The sequence below is a fragment of the Triturus cristatus genome, chromosome 7 (assembly GCF_964204655.1).
Source record: "Triturus cristatus chromosome 7, aTriCri1.1, whole genome shotgun sequence".
In the NCBI taxonomy this organism is placed as follows: domain Eukaryota; kingdom Metazoa; phylum Chordata; class Amphibia; order Caudata; family Salamandridae; genus Triturus; species Triturus cristatus.
The window spans coordinates 927,815,509-927,836,953 of NC_140590.1; the positions used below are offsets into that span (position 1 = coordinate 927,815,509).

The 21,445-nt window shown below is 45.6% G+C and overlaps 1 protein-coding gene across 1 annotated transcript in view; it reads left to right on the forward strand.

The window, feature by feature from the left end:
- RANBP17 (RAN binding protein 17) overlaps positions 1 to 21,094 on the forward strand; it is a 1,191,453-nt gene extending 1,170,359 nt beyond the window's left edge. Inside the window, exon 28 of the mRNA XM_085617873.1 lies at positions 20,725 to 21,094. Coding sequence (XP_085473999.1) covers positions 20,725 to 20,821 — 97 coding nt within the window. The 3' untranslated portion in view covers positions 20,822 to 21,094. The remainder of the gene's footprint in view (positions 1 to 20,724) is intronic.
- The last annotated feature ends 351 nt before the right edge of the window (positions 21,095 to 21,445 follow it).

A 21,445-nucleotide genomic window follows, 5' to 3' on the forward strand; every position in this document is an offset into this window, starting at 1 on the left:
CTGATTCAGATCTTTTGTGTCAGTTACAAACATTGATTCTAGCTCCAATGGATCAAAAGAGGCTTTAAAAAGCATCAGCCGTGGTCCCCCGGGGGGACAGACGCTTTGCAAAGATTAACTGTCACCATTTCGCTGCTGTTTGCTGTATTCGGGTATTAGAGTGCTGCTAATGAGGAGAAACATTTGCCCAGACAGTAGTTCTGTGTTGTAAAATGACAAAATAGCAAAATATTGCGACAGAATGTGCCTTATTATGCTGCATCATTGCACCTCTTCTGCATCTGATTACGTTTGTACCTCTCCAGTACCTGCAGCACCTGTTCTGACCTGGTTCTCTGGCTCTACAGCAGCTCTGCTAACCTGGTGCTCTGACTCTAGAGCGGCTCTGCTGACCTGGTTCTCTGGCTCTACAGCAGCTCTGCAGCAGCTCTGCTGACCTGGTTTTCTGGCTCTACAGCAGCTTGCTGACCTGGTTCTCTGGCTCTAGAGCAGCTCTGCTGACCTAGTTCTCTGGATCTAGAGCGGTAATGCTGACCTTGTTCTCTGGCTCTAGAGCGTCTCTGCAGACCCTGTTCTCTGGCTCTACAGCGGCTCTGCTGACCTGGCTCTAGAGGATGTGATACTGCACCGACGAGACGAATTAAAAAAACTCAGAAGAGAAACGCTGTTTCATTTTACGTGTCAATAAAAAGATATTCTTCATGTCACAAAAAAAAATGCTAATCGTTTCTCTCCATCAGTTAATGTGAAACCAGACAACTATTCAGAAATGCTGCCAATAAGTCAACCTGAGCCATATCCCCTTTCAATAATATTTACTTAAGAAGTTTTGACTGCAACACAGCAGAAAAGGAGTGCGTGCATCGTAACAAAGGCAACTGAATTTGTGACCTCATACCACGTATTTCCGTCTTCGGTTACATTCACTCTCAGAAAGAGCATATTCCATGGACTTCAATCAGTCTTCGTGTTGAGAAAATAACACCCACTTAAAAGGACATGGCCTTAATTTATCCCATGCTACTTGCAAGACGCTTATTAATTTGCATTGCCCAGTTGGAAAGGGTTTCTGTAAAATCCAGTTACGGTGTGGGTTGTTTGGCGTTGGACTACATGCAGTGAAAAACTATACGTTTATATTGGTCAAGTAAAATCAATACCAAATGAAACCATTACAGTAAAGCGGCTCAAAGATGCAACCTGAAAGCAAGGCTACGAATCATAGTATCCAACGTGCTATTGAGTAAAGTGATGATAACCCTGGTTGAATGTAACATTATGTTTTGGGGCTCAGGCCATGTTGTAATCATTTACGGTCATTAAATGTTCTAACTGGAATTACCGAAGAAAAATCAGTTGTTGCCCCAAAAAACAAGCGCATATTCCAAGTACCTATATTTACAACTGAGCCAAGGCACTTCAGCCAGGAAGAGCAGCAAGCATGACAGGGACAATATTTCCAGAACTAAAGCATGTCAGTTGATAAGAGCTCCATTTACATTCTTCCGGTGTCGAGTGACATTTAAATCGTGGTCACGGCAATCACGCGTGTGGCGCAAAGGTCTGTCCTACTAAGAAGGCAAGAGTAGGGGGCGTGCTCAGTATCGTTGACTTAAGAACACAACAGAACGACAAAAATATTAAAAGACGCAAGTTGTGTCACTTCTTCCAGAAGATAAATGGACAGTTATTAAAATCAAATAGTTAATATTTTTAAAAATTACATAGGGCCATATGTAGGTAAATTACATTTACCGATTCTTAAATACCGAATTTTACCGATTCGGTATTTATGAATCGGTAAATGTAATGTAGGTAAATAATTACCGATTCGGTAAATGTCGGTATTTTAGAATCGGTATTTACCGAATCGGTAATGGCAACTGGCATCCCATTCTTTCCTATGGGCCTGGAGGCCCATAGGAATGAATGGGAAGCCAGTTGCCATTACCGATTCGGTAAATACCGAATCGGTAATGGGGGAGGCATCATCATGGGTGGCAGGGTGTCACATTGACACCCTGTTGCACCCCTGATTCGTCCATGTGTGCACATGTGGCGCACATACAGCCCTAAGGGCATGTATGTCTGCCACATTGCACACTTCAAAGTGCACAAAAATGCTTTTTTACAGGTATTCGTCATTTACCATCAACTTTTAGTTGGTGGTAAATAATGAATCCCCACACCACCGAGACACTCCCCCTACATATCATTTCAGGATTCGGTATTTACCGAATCGGTAAAATTACCGATTCGGTAAATTACCGAATCCTGAAATATGCCCCCTACATAGTAAAAGCCAAAATACCGGTCGGTAACGGGATATTTACCGAAAATCGGCCGTTACCGACCGGTATTTGGCTTCCTACATATGGTCCATAATGACATATCTGATAGAGACTACTAGCCTCAGATTTCTTCACGTAGAATTATCCCCAGGCGTGAGACTGGATCCGGAAAATTTTTGCCACAGCATCCCTGTGCGCCGGGGGCGGGGCGACATCACGCGACTCCGCCCAAGCATCGTCCGCGTACGTGACATGAGCGAGGTCACATAAGACCCGCCCCGGCGCGCCTACGTCAGTTTTTTCTTTTTCCGCGTGCAACGCGGATCTGATCCTTGTTACGGGCCTGTTAGGGCCCCCCTTTTTTCTTCCATTTCTTTGGTGGAACAGTGTGCGAATGCGTTTGAGCTTAAAGACTTGCACGTCTTGTGGGCATCTTATGTCGGCAACGGACCCTCACCTCATTTGTATGTGGTGTTTGGGGGAGGATTACGGCACCACAGTTTGTACGGCGTGCCAACATTTGAAGCTGAAGTCGCGGCGGGAGCTCCGGATGAAACTTCTCACGGCGCGTCTCTCCAGGTCGACATCCTCCCCTCGGTCTGCTTTGGTGGACGGCTTCAGATACGGCCGTGGTCGCCGTCCTCGCCCTTCTCCGATGTCACGTGAGCGTCGCTCCCCGGTGGGTAAGTGTCGCAGTTTGTCCCCGGGGGCTGGTTTCCGGCCTACCGGGGACATGGACTCTCCGCGGGTGATGCGGCCCCGCGTGTCGTCCTATCCACCGTTTCCCAGTGTTGGGGCGTCGAGAGTTCAAATGGAGACATACGCGGCGGCTTTGCAGGCCTCACTGGCGTCTCCTCCTCCTTCCCCTCCTGGGGCATCGTCAGATCCCTCGCTCTGCGCAGGGCCCTCTGCGGCGCCGCTGGTGGCTCCGGCCCTGGCGCTAACTGGTTCAGATCCAGGCTTGGAGGATATGGTACTGTTGGGGTGTGGCTCCCCTGGGGCACCTCTTTCAGGCCACGGCATCTCTGCCTCGCCACAAACTCCCTGTGGTGTAGCGGGAGGTCGCCGGGCTCGGGTGGCATCCCCGAGCCCCTCTTGGTCCTTTGACAGGGTGGTCCTGTCTAAGGCCGAGGAGACGCCGCTACGGCGCCAGCAGCAGCTGAACCGTGTGGAGCCACAGGGGTCGGTGGACCCTCCTCGTCCTGCTCCGGGTCGAGGCCGAGGGAAGGCCCCTCATGCCTCTCCGGGCCCCTCTCGTCCCTCCCCACAGGCGGCTGCCTCGTCGGAGGGCTCGTCGGAGGATGAATCGTCCTTGGCGCCGCCACATGCGTTGCCGAGCAATCTTCGCCTCGTTCTGGGCCGTGGCTGGCGGAGGGCTTCGTGCCTCTCCCCAGGCCCGCCTCGTTTCCCGCCGCCACGGGGCCGGTGCGGCTCCAGCTGTACTCCGGTCTCCGCTCCGGTCCCCGGTGCTGGGTGACTTGGAGGTACCTTGTCCGGTGACGCCAGCTGGTGCAGACGTCCTACCTCAAGCAGCGGATTCTACAGCTCCGCGCAGGTGTCGTACCGTGGATTCGTCTTCGGACGCTCCTTCTTCTCCGGAGGCAGGCTGCATATTGGTTTCGTCCTCCCCGGAGACTGGTCGCCGTGTGGTGTCTTTTTCACCGGCGTCGAAGGGCGGCTCCCCGCCCTTCCTGAGGCAGAGGTATTCGTCGGAAGAGCGGCAGGTCCCTCATTCTTCGGCTCCTTCTGACTTCCAGGTCTGGCCTTTGCCCGCCCCGCTTGGCCTCGGGGACGGCCGCCTTAGTTTGCAGCCGTCGCCCACGAAGGAGCTGATTTCTCCACCGCGGGGCCCTACGGCGGCAGTTGCGGCCTTCGCTCACGCGGTGTCCACGGCTGTGGGCATCCTGCGCATGGGTGACCCGGTGGCTCACTTTCCGGCGGACCAGCTATTGGAGGTCCTCCACCAGGGCTCTGTGGGAGGGAAATCTTACTTCCCTTTGAAGGTTCACTCCTTTCTTCCCTGACGGGGGCTTGGAGGCGTCCTGCCTCAGGGGACCCGGTGCCTCAGCATCTTCTGCACCGGCACCTCCCGGCCCCGCATGACCCGGCGTGTCTTTCCCTTCACCCCTCAGCCGCCAGCCCCCTTTTGCGGATGGCTTTTCCCTTCATGCCGCCACTGTTGACTCCGCCGTCCCGAGAGGCCCGCTGGCTGGGCTCTTGGGGACGCAACATGTACGCCTCGACCAGCGCGGCCCTGCCGGCCCTTAACACTTTGTGTGTGCTGGCTAGGGCCTCCTCCTGTTTTTGGGACTCAGCTGAGTCTCTGGGATCTGCAGCGTCCCAGGAGTCTGGCCTGGTGGACTTACGGCATCATGCATTGGATGGCCGGGAGCTTGCGTCATTTATTCTCCGCTCCGCTCTGGACATCTCAGAGGTGCTGGGCCGGGCCATGGCTTCCTCAATCGCTCTCCGTCGCCATGATTGGCTTAGGGACGGAGTATTCCCTGAGAATTTGAATTTGAATACCTTGAAATCAACCTTCCGTTTGATGGCAGCCTGTTGTTCCATGCCCCGGCAGACACTGCCATCCAAAGGCCCTTGGCAGGGCTCCGTCCTCCTCCTCATCCTCCATCCCCTCCTCAGTGACTTCTTAGTTGGGTTGATTCCGGGCCTTCTTAAGCTGGCTGTTCTGGCTCTGCAGTCTGTTTTCTGGCCGTTTGCGTCCTTCCCTGGGACTTTGGCATTATTGGCTGCTGGACGGCCCTTGTGTTGATTGTGTGCGGTTCTGCAGGAGTTGTTGCGCAGGCGTGGCCCTGAGATTGGGCTTTCTGTTTTTCTTGGGCTGCTTGTCAAGCCTTCAGCGGGGGTGTTTATTTCCCCGTGGCTCTTTTGTTTTTTCCTCTGCTGCGGAAGTTCTTCCAAAGAGGGTTCCCTTATCTTGGGACTTAACGTACCCTATGTGGGGTAGTGGTAGCTGTCATATGGCTTGCGCTCTGCTAGAGGGTTCCGGTCGCCTTTGGGTGCCTGTTCTCCATGGTGTTTAAGTAGGTTGCTTTTGATTCCTGTGGTCGTGTGTGCGGCCACTCGTAGTGGTGGCCAAGGCACCTCCTCCTCTCCCTGCTCCTGTCCTGAGGTCTGGGATGATCCTGTGTCTCCCTTACTGGGCTTCGCCTACTCGGCCTTCCTTGGGCCTCGGGCTGTTCTTCTTGCTTCTGGCTTTGTCTGCCGGCGCTGTTTTGGCTGGCAGGCTGCTTTCCATCTGGAGTGGGTTTGCCTTCTTTTCCCTAGTTACCTTGGGCCCTCTAGGCGGCTTCTTCTTTTTCTTCCGCTTTTCTGTCTTGGCTTTGGGCGGAAGCTATGTTGCCTTGTAGGGGAGTGGGGTGCTTCGGCCTCTCAGTCCTTGCCCTTGGTTCCTCTGCTGTGAGTGTACAAGCCTCTTCAGCCTTCTTTCCCTCCTACATCCCCTTGGGGTCGGTGGGGTCCTGCTTATGGGAGTGCCCTTGGCCTGGCAGGGGCGAGGTTCTACCTGGTCCACAGATCTGGTGCCCTGTGGGGCCCTCTGTTCTGCTTTGGCTGGTGGGGTCCTTTCGCAGACCCTCCTTCCCAGGGGGTATTGCTAGGGTATCTATTCTACATGAAGGAATCTGTGGCTAGTAGTCTCTATCAGATGTACGAGTTACTTACCTTCGGTAACAATGTATCTGGTAGAGACGATTCTAGCCGCAGATTCCTTCCCTATTCTGCGAGGACCCTTGGGTTGGTCTTCGGTACTCGCCTCCCGGTGGGGGGCTGTGTCTCCTGTGAGTGCCTTCCTTGTTCTTGACGGTGGCTCAGTCTGTGGGTGGTTCATTCCTCCTTGGTCCTTTGGAGGATGGGGTTCCGGTGCCCTGCTGCTCTGGCTACTCCAGGTTTGGGGGGGGGGGATATCCCTGTTCTCCCTCCCCTCCCTTCCTTCCATTGCTACCTTCTGCTTAAGGGTCATCTGGCCTTGTGTTGCCCTGGCATCTTGCGGGTGGTTGCCCTCTAGGTTGGGGTGGCTTGGAGGTTTGTTGTCCCTGTCTGTCTTGGGACTGGTCCCATTCCTTGCTCAGGATGGAGGGGGGGGGGGGGGGGGTGTTCCTACGTGTGCCATGACTTTTAAGCATGTTCTTGCCTCTGGGGCACAGGGATGGGAGGTTGTCTCTGTGCTGGCAGGGTGACTGCGCAGGTTTCTGCTTGTTCTTTCTTCTTTCCCTGCCCTTGGGTTCTGCGGTGTTGGCACTACTCTGGTGGTGTTGTTAGTCACCGTTTCTTTCCAATTTTTCTGCTCTTCGCACACTGTTCCCATGCTTCCACAGTTTATCTGGTGGTTCCGCATTGTGGTGCGGAAAAGTTCTCTGAAAAAAACTGACGTAGGTGCGCCAGGGCGGGTCTTATGAGACCTCGCTGACGTCACGTACGTGGATGACGCCTGGGCGGAGTCGTGTGATGTCAGCCCGCCCCCGGCGCGCAGGGATGCTGTGGCAAAAAGTTTCCGGATCCAGTCTCACGCCTGGGTATAATTCTACGTGAAGGAATCTGCGGCAAGAATCGTCTCTACAGATACATTGTTACTGAAGGTAAGTAACTCGTACGTCATGTTTCGTTCGTGCCAGACAATAGTTTGCTTGCTTTGCGACAGCATGAACAAAACATCCAGAATATGACTGAAAGCATGCACTCCCCATAAGCCTTCCCCTTTCAACTACCTATCGGTATAAAAAAAAAAAAACTCATGCCTTAACTCGGCTGCACCTCTCAAAACAAGAAGTACACAGTAGCCATATATTGCGTGCTTAAAATGCACGTATCGAAAAGGAAGTCACGGCTCTCGTTAAAATGAAACGACCTCAACTTTCATAAGTTGCAATCTGAGACAAGCATCCTCTTCTCAGATGCAGACACAATGAAAAGCATGCCTGTACATAAAAGGGGGCTGAGAAGGGCGGAGTAGCCGCACTATGGGATCTTGAGAACGTGCTGGCAGAGGTCCCGGACTACAAATAAAGATGTAATAGGAACCATGGCGGGAAACGCGCACTTACTTACACCAAAGCGAAAGTAGATGTGCATGAGTGCGCACTCGCCGGGGAGACTGGGGGCATCAACAAGATTTCTGTGTAAATAGCTACCAACACGCCCCACGAAAACACGTTCTTTTGTAATCATGCGAAAGTACTCACCCCTCAGCAAAGAAGTGAGAAGTCTTCTCCCGTGTGCGCAGCGCTCTCTCACCCAGTCCGCATTTACAGCGCTGCTGCAAGTGCTCCAGTATCACAACCCAGCAGGCTGAAAAGGAGGGGGCAGGTCCGAGTGCACGGCCCAATGGCGTCTCAGATGCTACGGGTTGTGCAGGTCTCTGAGACAAGCCTGAGAAACTAAATTAAACCTGTACGGTACAGTCATGTTTGGATGCAGCCACCGATGTCCATTGTAAATAAATAGCTGCTTGCTGTGCGCAAACCTTACTCTTGATTTATATATGTAATTGTAAATATCCTAGCAGCCGTGAACAAGAATTTATCGTTCTAGTAAGGACTGCGGGTGGGGGGAGGAGGCATTCCATTTCTTCCCTGCTTTATTACCGTTTCCGTCACGTGTCCAAAAGCATACGTTTTGTGCATATTACAATAAAGGACAAGTGCTCACCAGTCAGTTGATGTTTATTTTTGCATCGCGCTTTCACTTTAAAGTGAAAGCACGATGCAAAAATAAACATGCGGCGCCATGTCTCCTTTTGAGATGGCCCATTCGGACTGAACCGCTCTGCTGCCGGAGCATGGGGATTTCTTGTCTTTATGGGGCCATGTGTTTCAAACACATGGCCCCATAAAGATAAGAAACCATTTGCGACCCACGGAAAGCAGGCAAGCCCGTCCAAGTGGGCCGTCTGAAAAACCCAAAGGGAGGCAACATACAAAGCTCTTTTCCAATGGCTGGCCACCGTTTAGCATAAAAGGTGACGCCAGCCAATGGAAAAGAGGAGCGGGGCTTAAAGCCCTTTACTGAAACTCCTCCAAAACATTAAATCTCGCCGAGCGAGCTGCGCATGTGCTACATAACGTGATATAAAACACATAAAGTAACTTTTGTTTTGGTGAGATCTCGTTTCTAAATTCGATTGTGTTACTTTATCAAATTCTGCCAGTCTAATAAATATTTCCAAAGTGTGGGCCTGGTTAATTTTTCCTTATGCAATTTGCCTACCTGGAAAGATCTTTACTATAGTGTTTGGAATTCCTGTCAAGCTGCTAAATATCCCGAGACAGGGACTTTGAAAAAATTATTTAATCAGCCCAGTGGAAGTACTCCCCACTGCCTCTAACTGACAGACTGATGACTCTGCCGTTAATGTAGGGAAAAGGGAGACCTTAACAACTGACAGGAATTTTACCCCTCATCCTTTTTGGGGGAGTAAGAAGGGGGAAGTGTGGAGTGTGGATGTGTAAGCAACCAAATTATCTCTAAGGTTCTCATTGATACGTCAAAGTACAAATTCCTCACCTTTTGAAATCCACCAGGTGCCAGACTGAATATGGAAACCTTTTAGCAATTGCTCCAGGACGCTGATAGGTGGTCCCCATCATAGAACTCTGCGTTTGATTTTTTCGTGATAGTGTAGCAGGGATAGCGTCGAGCTGTGCCACAAGTGCTGGAAGCAGATGCCGGTTACGGACACATAAGACATCTGTCTTTGGTGTCTCTGATCGAAGCAAGAGTCAGTCATGCAACAGAATCTTCCTGATATACCCATAGGTCATTAGGACCTGGGAGGCAAATTTGTAAGTGGCAGAGCAAAAGTAAGATTCCAGGTCACAGTCCTGTTCCTGCACCAAGTTCCAGTCCCAGTCGAGATCCCTATCCTTTACCTATTCTCATTTAATTTCAACTTAAAGAGTTCATCCTTTTGTTGTCCTGATGGAGACCCCACATTTAGTTATGCTTAAATCGGGAGTTGAAACATGAACTAAACTGTTGTTTGGCTGTTTAAAAGTTGATGCTAAGGGATATTTTATTACTTGAATTACCATGGCCTTCCCAGCATTTATCAGACAGCCAATAGATTTGCTAAACGCATCTTTGTCTTTTCGACCTTCACTTTACCACCCCACTCACGTGCACTGTGCCGTGTCACTTTATCTTAGCAAACATTGTGTTATCATTTTTTGTGATTTTGATTAATTTTTGCTTAAATGATTCTTGCTTCAATTGCAAATGTACCAGTGAGCCATCATTTGGCAAATACCATTTAGGCATAGGAAAACATTGTAGGATTCCTACAAGTTTACAGAAATAACCACAAGCAAGTCCAAAGTAACAACTGTTGTATTATTTATGCATTGACCAAGATTCCTAGGAATACAGCGTTGCCCAGTATTACTTGTCTTTCGGTTTTTTCAATACCACTGAGAATACTCATTGTTTACCATCTTCTGCCCTATAGTTTCTGACAGTAGCTCCCTGTGAGATAAGTTCCGCCTTCAGTGAGACTGCAGTTCCCTCTAAACATTCCAGGCTCTGCTGCTGCTCCTCACAGGTACTGAATAAGATCAGAAGAGACCGGGCAAAGCCCATCCTGATAGCTGTGGACTGGGCTCAGAGGATCCAGTACTCCACCTTGTTGATTCTGAGCGTTTTTTCCCTACTCCATCTACCTCTTTGGGAAGACCTGCTGTCCCAACAACAGGGCAGGGGCTACACCAAAAACTCCGCAACCTGCACCTCTATAAACGGAGATTAAGCCAAATCAGTTGAGAAGGTTCACTCTGCCTAAGGAGGTAGTGGATGTCATCTCTGCATCTTAAAACCCATCTACAAAGTGAATCTATTCTGGTTGATGGGCAAAGTTTGTGGCATGGTGCGAGGATCTGCAGATTCATTCGCTGCAGGCTAAACTCTCTGAAGTATTTCTGTTGGTCTTGTCTATTGCCTGCTATAGCCTTGTCATGGACATTGTTAAAGGCTATTTGTTGGCCCATACAGCCCGTTTACGCATACCTGATCCTCTCTCCATCTTTAAGTCGCTGATTGAGATGAGTTTTGCATCTTTTGTTATACCACAGTGGGACTTTAATTTGATTGTACTGTTTTTTAATGTGCATACCTTTTGAGGCTATGCACAATTATTCCTTGATCTTATTGACTCTGAAAACTGTCTTCCTCATTGCGATTACTTCTATGCACCCTATCAGTGAACTGTAGACACTGTTAGTGCAGCCACTGTATTCCACCATCTTTCCGGAAAAGCGGGTGCTTCGGACTTGGGCATAATTTCTACCAAAGGTAGTGTCACCTTTCCCTTGTGGGGCCACCCATCAAACTCCCCCCACTTTCTTCTCTATGCCACATCCTGCTATAAAGATGTACCGGCTAGGTCCCAAGAGAAACCTTAGCTTTCATATTGACCAGACTAAGGAGCACCGAGTGGATGACCAACTTTTTATGGGGTTGGTTCTCAGGTGCTAAGAAGAGGAAAGCAGTCCAGAAAAAGACCTTATCCAGAAGAATTGTTCTTTGCATAAAAATGTGCTATGCCTTGGTCGAATATGAGCCCTCCTGAGGACATAAACTCATTTGACCAGAGCTAAGGTAGCCACTGTGGTCTTGGCCAGGGGTTTTCTGGTTTGGATATCTGCAATACGGCTACATAGGTGTTTGTTCATTCCTTCACCAAACATTACTGCCTCGACTTGCATGTCCACAGGGAGGTCCATTTTGCCTGCTCAGTCCTACAGGATTTCATGGTGAGAAGTCCATTCCTCAGCGTTTTGAGGGTCACAGCAATGGTATCTATTCAAAAGATGAGTAATCCGCGGTTAGACTTATCTATCAGAAGAACAAGTTACTTACTTTTGGTAACACTCCTTCTGGTGAAAACTCTTTCAAAGCACAGATTTCTCACTGCGCGACCTCTTTTATGTTCTGAGGAGTGGACTTCTTAGTATTTCTTACGTTCCATGTTAGATTGTTCACACTGTCATGGTTCTGTATCTATTTCTGAATATCTACGCTAAATGGTGCCGAATGCTTTGTTGTAAGCTGACGTCTGCGCAGAGGGGTAGCACCTATATGTTACTTTGTGCTGTCATGGTTGGAGATAGGATGAAGCCTACGCAGACTCTGATGCTGCCACCTATCAGCGTACTGGAGCGATTGCAAAAACGTTTATGGATCAAGTTTGGCACCAAAAGGGAGTTCAGAAGTTGAGGAATTCGCAATTAGGTAAAGGTTCCAATAGAAAAGTGTTACTGAAGGTAAGTAACTTGTTCATTTGAGACATGCAGTCTTGTCACAAAAAGAGGCGAGTAAGCAAACTTAGGGAAAGACAGGTGTTGTTAACATGTGGGCTTGAAATTGTACGACCGTGGTTGAGCTTTTTGCTATAAAAATTCCAGTGTTGAAAATATCTCTAGCTGTTTTGCAGTGCAATAAGGAATCTCGGTCTCTTGAAATAGGAATCAGGAGAGCTGCTTTCCTTTATATCCATGCCCTCTCTGGATGAAACTTAACAAGCTCAGATGGGTAATTTACCTTCCTCAATTCTCCCATAGTGCAGTGTATACTCTGCAGGATTATGTTGGATAATTGCTTGCTTGCTGTTGGTGCCCCAAGTAACTAAGATGACTGTGGTGTTGGTAGCTGTATCTTCACTATCGGGAGCCAGTGCCTAGCCAGATGCAGATGGAGTGATACACGCAGGACCATTCTGGCAAAATATTTTACTAGGTCTTGGTTGTATGACAATTTTGAGGCCCCCTCTATTAAGTTAATATGTTTTGCAGCATTTAAATTAAGCACAAACAGTACCTTCAAGATTTGAACTAAATCTGTGAAGGATTAAACTTCAGACTGATTTCATACGTAGGGACTTGCAGGTTCCTTGTCCTGCGCTTTAAACTCCACAAAAGCTCTACTCCACAATATCCTGCGAAAATCTTGACCCTTGATCAGCCTCAGTCTGCAGGCAATGCCGCAGGAAAAGTACCAACCGAGAACAGCTCACAACGTTTTGCCCAGCGTTGGCCACTAAGAGATACCTTCTCCCACTGCTAACCCAAAATCAGCGCATTTACAGTTGTGGAGACTTCAGCAAATCTAACCGTGAGATAGCAGGGCTGCAAGCTGGAGCTTTTCAGCGGCTGAAGGTAACTTTGTTCACCTGGGCACACACAATACTATGCGCCTATCTTCACTTGCTCGCTTGTACTTGAAAGTCAACCTAGCTTTTGAACAGTGTAATGATTTTTTAAAAGTACTTTTCTATTTTTTTTTATTTTATAGAATAGCATCAGCTGTTGTTAAAAATGTTTAAATAAATGAACACCACAGTTTAAAAATATATATATCTTTTATTGCATTTAAAAGTCTAAGCTTTTTCAACATGTACAGTCATACATATAGCATCCACAGGTCATTATTCTTGTATGGCACAGCCAAGATTATTCACCGTAAGTTTCATTTTATGTCCGTTGTCGGCAGTCCAAACTATAAGCATTTCATGTCTCATGTATGTTCTCTGTACTTTGATCTATGTACACTAGAGGGAGTTACTAATAACCATAGGTAACGATATATTTTAACTCCATCATGATCTAACATCCTGTATCAAACTTTTAGAAATATTTTGGTGGTGCGTCTCCTATTGTCTCCTCCGCTTTATTATCTTTCTGTCTCGGGAACAGGCCCAATAGGCAAACCTCTATTGTATTGGGAAGGGTGCATGCTAGTGTTTTCTTGATCATGTTCAGAACTGTCTCCAAAAACTCCCTAAAATATGCGCATTCCAAGGTCATATGTGCAAACCTCACATCTCCCAGTCAACATCTACGGCAACCCCGGGTCTTGCCTCCATGTATATCATTGTCTAAGTGGTGTCGGGTACACCATATGGACATAGTTGAATTGAATCACTGTGAAATTGGAGTTTCTAGACACTCATTTCAGATCCCCTAAAACCCGGTTCCATTGCTTATCAGAAAACTCTCTTCCTATGATTTCCCCCCATTTCCCTCATGTAAGATTTTTTTTTTTTTTTACTATGTCGAGTAACGCTCTGTACAACCATTTGATGAAATGTCTGGCTGCCCCTAGAGTTATCAACAACTGAAGTACTCCATGAGTTTGGGGTTCTTGCTGGCCACTTCGCCACAGGTCTCGAAATGTCCGAGTCAGTGAATGGTATGTTAGGAATTGCCTGTGTGGTAGATCATATCGGACTAGAAAGTCATCTATCGGATTTAATATCCCCGTATGAAAACAATCTCCCTCTGTTGTAATCCTGGCTGCGTTACATTCTGCTAGTTGTAGCTTCATATACAGGGCCAGTGGATTACCATATGGTATCTCAGTCAGGGGTAGGTCTGGAGTATAGGGATAAACCCCAATTGTACGTCAGAGGCATCTACTCCAGCAGTATAATGCCACTTGTAATAATACTCTCAGCTTTGGTATGGTCACCGCTGGTTGTAAGTCTAGCCCGCAACCATCCCTGACTATTTCGCCATCCTTCATTTTCCAACAGTTGAAGATTCTTGCCGTCTAACCACTGGACCATCCATTGGAGTTGGGCTGCCAGGTATACATAGAATTTGGGGTCGCCCAGTCCCTCCTCCTCGGGTGCCCTTTGTACTACCTCCAAAGATACTCTGTTCCACCCCGTCCCATATTAATTCTCAGAGTATCTGGTTTAATTATGCAAACCTTGAGGGTGTGATTAACCACTTGTAAATTTACAAAGCAGCATAGGATTCTAGGAAGCATAATCATTTTTGATAGTGCTTTGCAGACCATTAATGGTAGTCTCAGTGAGCGCCAAAACTGGACACGTTTTTTTAACGACCTTATGACCAGGTTCAGGTTGCTATCTCTCAGGTCCTCAAGTCTATAAAATATTTGCACTCCCAAATATTTAAAGGCGCGGGGGGACCATGTCAATCTCTTTGAAAGATCTTCAGGGTGAGAACAGTCATTCACCACTGGGAAGGCATGTGTCTTAGTCTTATTAAGTCTGAGCCTAGCTAGTACATCATAGTTATTAAACAAGGTCAACAGCTGTTATGCCCCCGGCCTCTGTCTCTCAAGTATAGCAGCAAATCATCGGCATAGAAGGAAATTACGTGCCTCTTTCCTCCCAGCTGTATGCCAGTGAAGGTGTCCTTGCTGTCAAAAGGCTGCCACTAGTAGCTCAATTGCCAAAGCAAATAGTAATGGGGACAGTGGGCAGCCCTGTCTAGTTCCTCTATCGATATTATATGCTTCTGATATCACACCATTGGTTCTAACACGTGCTGTTGGGTGTGTGTATAGTAGTTTCACCCACTTAGTCCATCTCTCCCCTAGTCCCATGTGTTCCATTGTGGCATATAGAAAGTCCCATCCCACCAAAATGCCTTTTCTAGGTCTATTGGCAGGATAAGAGCTTTCCGGGTATTCGTTCCGTTCAGGATGATACATAATGTGAATAAGCCGCCGTAGGCTCCCAGAGGTGGACCTGGTCGGTATAAAACCGTTCTGATCCCCATGTATCAGGCAGGTCATAAAGGGTAGGAGTCACGAGGCCAGTGCCTTGCTCAAGACTTTAAAGTCAACATTAAGCATGGAGAGGGGACAGAAATATGACGTTTGCGGCTCCGATGTTTTGTCTTCAGGAGAGGTATGACCAGGGCATCTCTAGTGGAAGGAGGTAATTCCCCTGTTCTCCAGTTTCAGGGCCAGCATCTGTGCATAAATGGAGTAAAACTCTACCTGTATACCATCTGGTCCCGGAGTCTTTCCCCTAGCCAACTCCTTGAGCTCTGCACAGATTTCCATTGCTATCTCTGGTCCTCCTAGGCCCTCCCACAGGGTGGGTTCCAAAGTCTTTAATGGTAGGGGTGTTATAAAATCAACTGAGTTCTCCCGCATCTGCGGACTCGGTTTACTGCATAATAGTTCCTGAATGTCTCCTTCACTTCCCTTGGGTTGTATAAACACACAATAAGGTGTACCAAATCGAGTCTATAGAAAATTAAGCAGTCGAAAGAGGGTTTCCAAATTACGTATAAATCTTAATTTTATTCTGTACGTAGTTTCAAAAGTTTTTATAAATATGTGATAATCAAACAGCCAACGCGTTTCGTCCAACGCACTGGACTACTTCAAGGCAAAGTGCAAAGTCAACACGATCACGACTCGTGAAATTGATCTTCTATTTCCGTCCCCAGTTCCAATTGGATTTCAAATCTTAAGCGTCACATCAAACGTATCCTAGTGAAAACAATGTTCTCTCGATGTGAACCAAAGTGTAAGGTAATAGCATCCAATTTGTCCATCAATCAACAAACATGGCACAAAAAAACAGTCCTCGAGGCACCGAAGCAATGGTCAAGTGCTTGCCAGGAAGTCTGCAGGAACGAAAAGATGACTGACTGAAGGAAAAACAACTCTCTCAGCCAATCAAATCCGAACCAACCCCATAAATTCACGTCAGCCTTTGATTTGTTTTCAGTGCAGTGTTGAGGTTTTATGACCATATGCCACACTCAAGAGTTCTTTGAGCACAACCCTGTGTGGGCAGCTTTGAGCCATGCCCTGCCCCCGACCTGCCATAGATAGCCAGCCTCTACTGTGCACAGCCTGAAAAATGTTGGTTGGCCACAGGTCTGGTTGGCGGCCAAACCATTTTTTTTGTTTACTTTTACATATATTTTTTTAACTGCGGTCCCAGGTCAAGCTTTGCATCCTGATACCGAAGACCCATGCTTCCTTAACTAAACTATGCCAGAACTGCAGCTTCCCTTCTGGTACTGCAGTTCCAGCATCGGACAGTAAAGCTTGCACTTGTCCACAGCACTAGGCTACAAAGCTTGCCCTGGGACCACTGTTCCTATTTCACAACTACAGAACCAGGAGCCTCACTAATGTCCGTGAATCCAACCACTTGGATCTGCAGATCCCGTGACAGCAATATAATTTGTTTTTAATAAATGTAAGCAGAGAAGATCTCTTTGGGAGCACCCCCGCATGGTCCTAGGAGACACTGTGTCCTGCTTTTTGATTTTCATGATGTGTGTACCGAGTCCCTATAACCTGTAAAGGCGGTTGCAACATTTACCTTCAGTGTTGCAGCCATCCAGTAAAATTGTTTCAGATGGAATAATGGATCCAAAATGACTGACTGAAGGAAATAAAAACTCTCTCAGCCAATCACATCTGAATATTCTTCACATTTTGGAGCCACAAAAGTCCTTAGTAGCACTACTGCTGATGCTCTGCGAATAAACGGTATACATGCCTCTAAAAATGTAACGTCTTCATCTCCAACCTGAGCACCTTTTTAAAAGTTGATAGTTTTTTAAACTAATGAACGATGTACACCAAACCAAGAAAAGCACAAATTATGAGTATAGCTCTACCTTCATACTAAATTTGGTGTAATTCAATTTAGTCTTTTCCTCTGCATTAATGAGCAAATAATCATATATCAGTTAGAATGAGAAATGGCATGTTTGGGACTCCCTGTTTTTTTGGTCCTCCTTTCACTGTCCCGCACAAAACGTGCCTAGAAGAACCCAAAGTGGATGCACATTTTTGGGGTTTGGGGTACGAGGGAGTTTCATACAAAATCATTGAACTGTGCCAAAGTTATTACGAAAACAAAAAATCCCTTTATTATGGAAGTGTGTTTCAACCTTAAATTCATTCAGACTAGTTACAGGGTCAGGAATAGCGACTCAGGTTAAGTCTGAGTTTCCACTGAAAAGGCAATGTCTGCTTTGCTTATATCTTTTAGTATGAAAAAGGTCAACCCAGTATTCCCTTGTGGGCTTGGGTATCAACTATTAGGCAGGGTAAACTGTCAACAAGGGAATCATTCAAAAGAGGAATTATAACTATTAAGCTAGCTAGGGATGTCCTTCGGTGACATCATATATAAATTTGTTAAAAATGGTGAACAGTAAACTGTCAAAGGAATCACAAAGACCGGCATATATGCTTTTAAGTTAGTCAAATTATATTTGATTCAAACTGTAATTGGTCCAAAGATGGTTATAACAGACGGTACATTGGCAATGTGTTATCCAAAAAAAGCTTCATACAATGTACCGAAGGCTCACTGTTTAGTGAAAACACATCAGTGTCTTTCTTAATATTGAAGACAACATTTGTGAAGGTCACAAGAATAGTCCAAAGGAGAGATGAATGGTTTGTCGATGTTTCGGTCTCATATGGTAAAAATCCACAAGATCATCTTCAAGACCACAATATTTAATGACGATGCATTAAAGACCCCACCACAAATAATAGCAAAGGGTCAAAAGTAGAAGAATGAAAAATTTGTGCCTGTTCAAAGCATTATACATCTGTTGTGGATAAAAAGAAAAGAAAGGAAAACCTTCTCCTAGACTTTAGAGATGACGTATGTGAATTAAAAGGAACCATCAACTGAGTTAAAAACTGATTAAAAATTCATGCTCCATGGAAATGACATCCAAGAGAAGGAAAAGATTGTGCAGCCAAGGTGTTTCCTAGAATAGCCGAACCTTTTCAAGACAAAGTAAAAAAGTCTCACAAGTGTGCCCACCAAGAGACTGATAGTGATCAATAAAACTAATAGCTGAGTGGTAAATTCTAAACAACTAACCTCTAGAGGAGAGTCCACTCCTGAAGGGCAACTAATTACATACAATATGAAGGCCAATCGTTAGTATGGAGTCAAATCAAAACAGAAAGGAATTCAGTGTATGAACCCTACTTACGCCTAAATCTCATAGTGCTGTAAAAGACACTGAAGGCTGTGATGTTATTCAGAGTGTGTCCTTCAACCGTGGGAGTAGCCAATAATATAAATAATGTACATGGACAGCCAGTGAGTAAATCCAGTGTTTCTATGGGGCATGACAAGATGACATAAAACCAAAATAAGCGGTCAGACATACACTGCTTCACTGTTGGCTGAAATAATGCCTAGTTCCCCGTTAACTGCAAACTGATTCTTTTGGTTGGCGCTTTGTATTTTCTAGGTGCTTTTTGCCTTAAGACTCATCTCTGGTTCCCCTTATCCAAGTGTAATATTTTGGTGTATTTTTACTCATGAGTTGTTCTCTATTGTTCTAAATTGATTTGGGAACTTTATTTTATTATTTTCTAAATAAGTTGGCACTGTTTAAACGTTGCACACATTTTGGGGGGGAATTGCTGATTGCTTATACTATAGCCACCAGGATTAGCAGAGTTAGAACTGTTTTGAGACATAACTAGGGTGTATTTATTAAGTTGGTAAGGGTACTCCCATGCCAAATTAATAACCTACTTTCTGACAGTGGGCATACCCTGATCCATAGGCCAATGTGTAGACCCCCAGAGGGATTCTCCTGGTATTAACATTTCTGAAAAAGTACATTTTGTTGCTGGATTTGGCGATCCTGTATACTATGGATCCCCTTGGCAGTCTCAGGATCCTCAAACCCGGAAACAGTTAAGTAAATATTTGTTTTGTGCACCTCAACTGTGCACAGCCACTAACTGTGCAATTAGGTGATCAGTAGCCATGGAGGTTGGGCAAATTGAGGGTTGGCAGCCAACAGTGGGTTGGGCTGAGAGACTGGCAGAAGGTCATTTCTTGTGGCCAAATCCTCCTGTGCTCAGCTAAAGGCTGTGTGTAGCGGAGATTAGCTGCAAACATAGGGAGATGTGTGTATAGATTTTGGATGTATTTCATTGAAAAACTCACTGGAAAAGTGTTAAAGTGTAGGTGCAGTTAGCTTTGGTAATAAAACCTTATTGTATGTTAGAAAGAACTTTGAAATCCACTTTAAAAACCACAAACCCCTCAAAAATTCTCAGCTGTGGTTTACTATGTAGACCTTAGGTTGCACATTTGCATCTCAAACCATAACTTGCACACCAAATGCATTTCTTATGTCTCCACACTTTTTATAACCATAAATAACTAGATATCACACCACGTATTTAAATTACAACACAGACATAAAGAAATCATACTATATTTAGAGTTGTGCTAAGATAATTCATCATGTAATTAGTAAGATATTGTTCGTCATTTTGAAGTCGTTTGTCACATCCAGGGTAAGGTTAAGAGCATTGCATTTGGAACGCGACTTATGGTTTGCAATGAAGAATTGCAGAGGAAATCATGAATGCGGAATTTCAAAGAGCGGTGGTTGTTTGTTGTGTTCTTTTGTAACGACAGCTGTACTTTAAATGTGTTTTTAATTACGTGTATATAAATGCCTGCATTGTGCTTGTATTGCGTTTGCTTAATGTGTGAGACATCGAAAGGGGGTTTGATGGACCATATGCTAAACTTTGGCAGATGCCTCATACGCCAGCCTCTTGTCTCCACGTCTTATTTAGATGTGTGGGAACCGCTGAGTTCCTAAAGTGAATCTTCAGTGGCCCCTCCATTAGGAAACATTTGCTGAGCTGAAGATCTACAGGCCCATGGCATAATATGGTCCGCCTTGTTTAGGGAGAGTTTTCCAATGCTGTTTTTCTCTTGCAAAGGTCTGCTATTTGTGGTATGGGTAGGGTGACCAGATTTTCTGAATGACAAACCAGGAAGGGCACAGACATAGAAATAGGACTAAATGTCCTATTAGATCTGAGGGTTTCTTATATACAAATATATATAACATTATATATACATATATTTATGTTGCTTTAAAAAATGTATTGTCACACTTCCTCCCGTTCTGCGAAGAGCTCCAGGGTCCGGCTGCCGGTGGCCCTGTGACCTCTGCAGCCCCATTCACACCTCATTAAATCCTGCGGTGCTGCTTAAATGAGGCAAAGCAGCACTGCAGGAGAGTTTAAAGAAGTGAACTTCTGTCCCGGTTTCTAAGAGGGCCGGTCGAAATGTGACCCAGCACAACACTATGATTAAAGTACAGGTTCACCCGACCTTCCCGTAAAAACCGGGACATTTCTTTAAATGACCCAGGCAATACCCAAAAACCGGGACGTTTCTTTAATTTGACGGAAAGTGTCGGGACACTTCTTCAAAAACCGGGACCATCTGGGGAAATCTGGGACGTCTGGTCACCCTAGGTATGGGGGTCCCTCAAAGAAGAAAACAAATATTTTCCATAAGCTGGGAGAAAAATCCCTTTTTAGATTTAAAAAGTAACCACCAAGATTTGTCTTTGAAAAATTAAAAATGCCTGTATACATGCCCTCCTACTATGTAAAGGTGGGCCAGATGCCATTCTGCACTCCTGGCAAATAATTCCACGCCAGCCTAGTGGGTGATCTGCAGGTGGGATGTAGGAAGCATTGCCTACACTGCGTCTAGCAACTTGGTGACCCACTGGACGAAGTCTAAATGACCGCTAAGCCATATTCACATGCCATATGGAGAATTGTTCAATTTAACATAATCATTTGACATTTACTCATTGTCTCATTTTCTGTGCAGGTTCACTCAGAATATGTCGGTCTTTCGGAGAGATGTAACAGAAGCACTACGAAGTGATGGAAACACAGAAATTGCCAGCTTAGATATGATGAGTTGACACAGAGTTTGACAGGCACCATATTTGATAGACTCTGGAAATATTGTTAAATAGATGTTGCCCCCCTCCACTCAAAATGTGTTTTAATTTTAACGATAAATTTTGCATTTTTGCCGAAAAGATTTCTAATTAGAAAAATGACGTGAAGTCACAGTCTTACCTTACAACGTTTTCAACCTTTCTATGAAATTTTATTATTTCTATTCTTGTACATCTATAACATGGTGTGGTATTAGTAACCAAAGAACAAAATAAATACTATTTGCATCTAAACTTGTGCACGTAAATTATTAATGGTTGATCAAGGAAAATGAGTTAACTACAATTTAGAAATCTTTTCTTCTAGAACTGATTTTTGCGAAACACTTGTTGCTAAAAAGACCTTAGGCAAATCAAACTAAAATAAAGATACACCTTGTTCTCCCTTTTTGACATCCCTAAATTTAATACTTGTATTTTTTTTCCCAACATTATCTTTCAGGTTTCTAATGTACAATAGAACTAGTACGTATTAGTAGTGTGATATATATATATAAATATATATATATATATATACATACACATGTGTATATGTGGTTTAAATAAAAGAAAGAGAACTCTGAATGTCATTACCTGTTTGTAAGA